Source organism: Electrophorus electricus, chromosome 18 (genome assembly GCF_041902795.1).
Source record: "Electrophorus electricus isolate QZ-2024a chromosome 18, ASM4190279v1, whole genome shotgun sequence".
Classification (NCBI taxonomy): Eukaryota; Metazoa; Chordata; class Actinopteri; order Gymnotiformes; family Gymnotidae; genus Electrophorus; species Electrophorus electricus.
In genome coordinates, this window is record NC_137514.1 from 11,282,279 (window position 1) to 11,289,098 (window position 6,820).

Below are 6,820 nucleotides of genomic sequence, written 5' to 3' on the forward strand. Positions count from 1 at the left end.
GCTCATTTTGCTGTGACTTGTTTCAGAACAATCAGCTCGGACCCCATCGGAACGACTCCAAACAGCAGGGGGCGCCGTCCCAGCAACAGCCATCATCTCACCCCTCCGAACAGAACCACCAAGCAGCCTCCAAAGCACCGCAGCCAGGCCAGCCTCAGCAGCAACCTCCGGTGCAGCCAGCCCCAGGGGCAAAACCATCCAGCCTTCCCCAGGATGGCCCACCTTCAGGGGGCATGGACTCCAAAAGCCTGCCCAGCAGCAGTCCCCAGGAAGGTGCCGGATCGCACGATGGGAGTAATCCCACTGGGACGCCTGGTAGCCAGGCTCCCAACCAGCCTCCCAGTGCTGGCCCACAGCAGGGCTTCCCTTCCCTTGATCTGCCCAAAGGAGCAGATGTTAAGTTAACCGCCCAGCACCAGCAGCAGCTAGCTCATGAAATCATGTCCAGCATGGGGGACAACCCTGAGGGTCTCTCCCAGGAGCAGTTGGAGCACCGGGAACGTTCCCTACAGACGTTACGCGACATCCAACGGATGCTCTTCCCAGATGACAAAGATATGGCCGCCATGGGGCAAGGGAACATGGGCGGGCCACCACCCAATGCTGCTATGATGGAGGGTGGGCCCAAGAAGCCTGAGCAAGGGCCTCTTCAGGCTATGATGGCCCAGTCCCAGAGCTTGGGGAAAGCTGGTGGCCCTGGCGGTCCTCGCCCCGATGGACCTCCCTTCGGGCCACCAGGTCCCAGGGACATGCCGTTTTCCCCGGATGAGCTTGGGCCTCCTCCTCAAGGTCCGGGTCCCATGAATTCACATCAAGGACCTGGTGGTGAGCACGGTGACCACATGACACCAGAGCAGATGGCCTGGCTCAAGCTACAGCAGGAGTTCTACGAGGAGAAAAAGCGCAAGCAGGAACAAATGCAGCACAGGCCAATGGGAGACATGATGATGCACCAGGCTGGCCCAAGGGGCATGATGCGAGGGCCACCGCCCCCCTACCAAATGAATCCTGGCGAAATGTGGGGTCCCGGTGGCCCGGAGCCATTCCCTGAGCAGATGAACATGGGGCCTAGAGGAATGCACCCGCACATGCAAAGAATGCCAGGTTTTTCTGGAATGATGAACCCTGATATGGAGGGAGGACCTAACCCAATGCCAAGGCCTGGCATGAACTGGCCTGATGATATTCCCAAGATGGGGGATGGAAGGGGATTCCCACCAGCTCAGGGAATGTTTGGAGGTCCAGGTGGGCGAGTGGAGCGGTTCCCTAACCCTCAGTCAGTACAGGAAGCCATGTTCCATCAAGGTATGGGTGACAAGCAAGGTATGGGAATACCCCCAGGCATGATGATGGAAATGAACAGGATGATGGGGAACCAAAGACCAATGGAACCTGGAAATGGAGGTGGTATGATGTTTCCTAGAATGCCAGGCGAAGGTCCTATGAGCCCCTCTTCAAGGATGGAGTTTGTGAAAGGGCTGGGACGTGACATGGCTGAGTTTGGAATGGCGCCGGGCAACCTCAACGTCAATATGGGGCCCAATCCTCAGATGATGCCCTCCAAGATGAGAGAACCACCAATGAATTTGAGTCCAGAAGAGATCATGAAAATTAGGCAAGGTGGAGGTCCCATGCCTGAGAACATGGGGCCACAGCAGAAGATGATGCAAGGGCCTCCCTTTCCTGACCAGCCTCACCCAGGTGACTTCAACATGGGACCCAACCGTCAGTTCCCAGGCATGGTTCCGCAAGGACCTGGAAATCAAAGAGGTCCCAGGGGTGAGCCCCCCTTCGCCCCTGACCAGCGAGGAGGCAACGTGGGTGGCAACGGTCGCCTCAGCCACATGCCACCTCTAGCCCCCAACCAACCTCCCAACAACTCAGGTCCTCCGCCCAACCAGAGGAGCATGGGTCGCAAACCCTCAGACCTGAGCGTCCAGTCTGGCCCAGCCAACTCGCCTAACGTCAACCCTCTCAAGTCTCCGACGCTGCGGCAAGTGCAGTCACCCATGTTGGGCTCCCCTTCGGGCAACCTCAAGTCCCCGCAGACCCCCTCGCAGCTGGCCGGCATGCTCAGCGGACCTTCCGCGGTGGCGGCGGCCGCGGCGGCCGCGGCCGCTTCCATCAAGTCCCCTCCGATGATGGGTTCAGCGGGGGCATCCCCTGTCCATATGAAGTCCCCCTCGCTCCCTGCCCCTTCCCCTAGCTGGACGTCATCGCCCAAGCCACCCATGCAGAGTCCAGGGATTCCCCAAAACAACAAACCTCCGCTTAGCATGACCTCGCCAAATATGATGGGCAGCGTGGAGCAAGGTACGACTACCTTCTCCAACAGTTTACCACACTTGATGACCTTATAGATGCCATAAAGGCTATTATTGTTTATAGTAATTTAGTATATATTGTATATATGTTACATTAGTATAATAACATCTAATATTATGATGTTCTCCTGCCTTTTTCTCCTCTAGGTGGAAACGCTCCACCCTCGGCTCCTCCCTCCAGTAGTTCTGCCAGCCAGCCTGGATCGATCAATGTTCCGGGAAGTCTTCCATCCAGCAGCCCTTACACCATGCCCCCAGAGCCGACGCTATCCCAGAACCCTCTCTCCATCATGATGTCACGGATGTCCAAGTTTGCCATGCCCAGCTCCACGCCGCTTTACCACGACGCCATCAAAACTGTGGCCAGCTCAGACGACGACTCGCCACCCGCGCGATCGCCAAACCTACCGCCCATGAACAATAATATGCCTGGTAAGAACAAGCCAACATTGAATGGATTGCAGTTAGTGTGCACTAGCAAGTGGCAGTAACAGCAACTTGTTTTAAAACTCCTTTCTGGTTATGCAGTTGTTTCCAAACAGAGCACTTCACTATTGGTTAATAGTGGACGATGAAAGTTGGGCTGTTTAACATTTGTGGTGGTGGGGAGTTGCGTTTCAAGATGTTTTGTCACAATGTCTTTGTTCTCGCTCATTTCAGCTTTTTTTTTTTTTTTTTTTTTTTAAATGAACCCAACAATTATGCAAATTGAATTGACTAAGGAAAAATTTTAACCAGTTGGAGACCTGTCATAATTATTACATGTCATATTATTTCCTTATGGCAAATAATTAAGCTGATGGTGACCATTTGAGTTGTCTGTGATTATTCTGCAGTTGTTTGGGTTGTGACAAAGCATGCTGATTTGTAGCACTTGGTATTAGCTGGGCTAAAGTGAAACCATCAAAAACAAAGTTTAAAAAAACCCAAAACTTTAAAACAACAATTGGCTAGAATTGATGACCTGTCGCAATATTTGCTGTAGTTAACCAACAATCATATCATTGCATAAGGCAGTGTCACTCATCAAGAAATGAAGGAAAAAATCTCAAATGAGTGTGAAACTTTCTTGAGCATCATTTTTTTTAATCCCACTATTCTAATTAGGCTACTGTTTTTGAAGAGATATTTAATATGGAGATAAATTAATGAAATTTTGGCGTCGCGTTAAAGCACGTAAGCCGATTTAAGATGTGGATTTAGAGGTTTTCTCTAGTTATTAACTGTTGCTGTTTATATCAATCGCTGTTTCATTGTTCTGTCTCTGTCACAGGTATGGGCGTGAACCATCACCAAGGCCATCCACGCATGATGAACCCCAACGCCTCAGGCCCCATGCCTTCCCTCAGCCCCATGGGCATGAACACCATGGGATCTCAGCCTCTGTCTCACGGTATGCCCAACCAGATGCCCTCCCCAAACCCCATGGGCCCCAACATCCCGCCTCACTCTGGGCCCATGGGTCCTGGCATGATGTCCCACGGCATGATGATGCCCCCTGTCTCCCAAGACCCAGGCATGGGCAACAGCCAGATGATGCCCCAGGGTCGTATGGGCCTCCCTCACCGAGGGCAGGGCTTCCCTCCCGGGCAGTCTCCTCCACAGCAGGTGCCCTTCCCGCACAACGGTCCAGGGCCACAGGGGGGTTTCCCTCATGGCATGGGCTTCCAGGGAGAGGGAGGCCCGATGGGGAGGATGGCAAACATGCCCCACGGACCTGGGGGGGAGCCGGGGATGTGCAAACCCAACACGCCCGGGGGCCAGGAGTTTAACAGCATGCCGGGCGTCTTCAACGACTCGGATCTCCACGAGGTGATGCGGCCGGGCGCCTCGGGCATCCCCGAGTTCGACCTCTCGCGCATCATCCCTTCGGAGAAACCCAGCCAGACTCTGTCCTACTTCCCCCGTGGTGGGGATGCGCCTGGCGGGAAGCCGCCCCACTCTTCCGGCCCGCCCGGCTTCCCCACCATGCAGGGGATGATGGGTGAGGGCAACCCCAGAATGGGCCTTCCCATGCAGGGCATGGGAGGACCCCCAGGCCCCGGCCACATCGGGCCCCAGGACATACCCATGGGGAACCCTGGCCACAATCCCATGCGACCACCGAGCTTCATGGGCCAGGGCATGATGGGACCCCAGCACAGGATGCTGTCACCGGGTCAGCAACCGGGCATGATGGCAGGCCCAGGGATGATGCAGGGCAAGGAAAGGCCCATGTACAATCACCCTGGCCCTGTGGGCTCTCCCAACATGATGATGTCATTACAAGGGATGGGTGGCCCTCAGCAGACTATGATGATGGCTCCACAGATGAGGCCCCGGGGCATGACTGCGGACATGGCGATGGGTTTTAACCCAGGCCCTGGGAACCCTGGGAATATAATGTTCTGAGCTGCTGCAAGCAACCCACAAAAGCCTCCACCGCAAAATCGCAAACAGTACGGATCCTGCGAAACCTGTGAAAAAAAATAAGGACATTTTAAAACAAAAAGAGCCGTGTGTTTTCTCGTACAAAAGTGTGTGTGGGAACTGGGACACTTGTGCACACGCACACCTGGATAGGACAAGGTGTGCATGTGCGCGCGCGCACACACACACAGGCACACACACACACACACACAGACACACACACATACACCTGGATGTGTACAAAGGGAATCCTCAGCCGTGGAAGTGGACGTCATTTTGCAGGTGGAGTGCTACGAGAAGACTGCTATGGCTGCACACTACAATAACAGTCTCTCCTCACCGCTTACTCCAGATTTGGCTCCGTTTCAAACAAGAATTAATTTTCTGAACACTGGGAACGCGCGTGGAGTCAGAGAGACGGACTCGCAGTAAGGCCTTTTGTAGGCCGACGTCACATGACATGCATACAGAGCCGATTGCAAACCGAGCGAAAGGGTGACCGGAAAATCACTGCGTGACGTCGTACTTTTATATCAAAAAAAAGTCAGAGAGGGCAGTTACTGAGCAACAATAGTTGGAGACTAAACACGAACTGAACGTAACAGTCACAGAAAAGAAACCAGGAGAAAAAAAAGTCAAGGAACATTTTGTCACAAATTGCACCGTCTTGGCTGTATGTTTACATCTCATCGCATCGCTTCCCTCCAAGTCATGAAATGCTCTTTGTATGTGTGTACTGTACTTGTGTTGTTAAAGGGATTTTACCAGTGACTATAGTTTTTTTTTTGTTTTTTTTTTTTTACCCCCCCATCTTCATTTGTAAAGGGGGAGGGTTGTTGGGGGGGGGGGGGTGCAGAGTGGCTGTTAGTGGCCAATGCAGTGCGATAAACACCTCCACAAAAATACTGTGTACTGTGGGGTCGTACAGAATATTTTAAATTTAATTTCCTTTGCTACTCCCTTGTATGATAAAACCAAACTAAGACCTCATACAGATCATAGTATTATTAAAAAACAAGCACAAACATGAATTAACTGTAAAGAATAAAGAAGTGTTTTTTTCTTTACTCCTTTTTATTGTAGAGAAAAACACTTTGACAACTGTCAGTAGGAGCAGTAATCCAACGTACTCCGTCAGTGTGGCTTCTGGTTCGTGTTCTGGATTTTCCCCCTAAGCTGCCCCGAGGTAGAGGCGCAAACGGATCCCAGATCCCAGAAAACTGCCTCTCAGTAGCTACCATGATGTCAACTGCCAGGGTCAAGGTGTCCGTCAGACAAAGACGATCAGAAAGCCGTATCCGCTGGTTGATGCCAGTGAAGGTGGCAAGGGGCATCAATAAAATCGAACATAAAAATTGTAGCCACGTACAATGGCTATGTGGTGATGAAGCTGGATTACTGATGGGTGGCGTTTTTATTTTATTTTTTTGTTCTTATTTTTTCTTTTTTTTGTAGAAAACAAATAATGAAAAAAAAAAAAAAACACACAAAAAAAAACTAATAGGTTGTCCACATGTCCCCAGCCCTCCTGTGTTGATGCTTGTCATGTGTAACTCCATTGAATTTGGTACTGAACCACTTCCTAAGGCTGGGTGTTGGAAGACAAATAAAATATATTGTTTGGTATAAAGTGTCATGCAGCACCGTCTCTCTCTCTCTCTCGCTCTCTCTTTCTCTTTCTTTCTTTCTCTCTTTTTCTCTTTCTCTCTCATATATAGGTGTGACTGGTCTTGCGCTGCCCCCTCGTGGGCAGATAAGGTTACTGCAACAATATAATATTCAGCGATAACTCTCAAACGCCCCAGGAGGTCTCTGCTTATGTTCAGCCTAGATAAACAGTGTAATTAAAGGTTTCCATATGCAATCCAATTTTATATTGTTGAAGTTTACAAATAATGCGCATTATTGTAAAATGAGTCTGCAGCCCAATCAGGGGCCAGGCGAAATAACCACATTTCGAAACAAGACATGCGACCATTCTTTAGCCCCTACATGGAATTCCATGATATGCCTGCACCAAACCTTCATCCGAATAAATCTGGGATCTCGATACCATCCTACCCCCCCCCCCGATCCTTGGTGCTATG

At 51.3% G+C, this 6,820-nt stretch overlaps 1 protein-coding gene across 6 annotated transcripts in view; it reads left to right on the forward strand.

Moving 5' to 3' along the window:
• The window catches only part of bcl9 (BCL9 transcription coactivator), a 67,034-nt gene extending 60,668 nt beyond the window's left edge, over nt 1–6,366 (forward strand). For all 6 annotated transcript variants that reach the window (XM_035535127.2, XM_081701056.1, XM_081701057.1 and 3 more), the window contains 3 exons: nt 27–2,313; nt 2,472–2,756; nt 3,598–6,366. In XM_035535127.2, the coding sequence (XP_035391020.2) occupies nt 27–2,313; nt 2,472–2,756; nt 3,598–4,715 (3,690 nt within the window). In that variant the 3' untranslated portion in view covers nt 4,716–6,366. The remainder of the gene's footprint in view (nt 1–26; nt 2,314–2,471; nt 2,757–3,597) is intronic.
• The last annotated feature ends 454 nt before the right edge of the window (nt 6,367–6,820 follow it).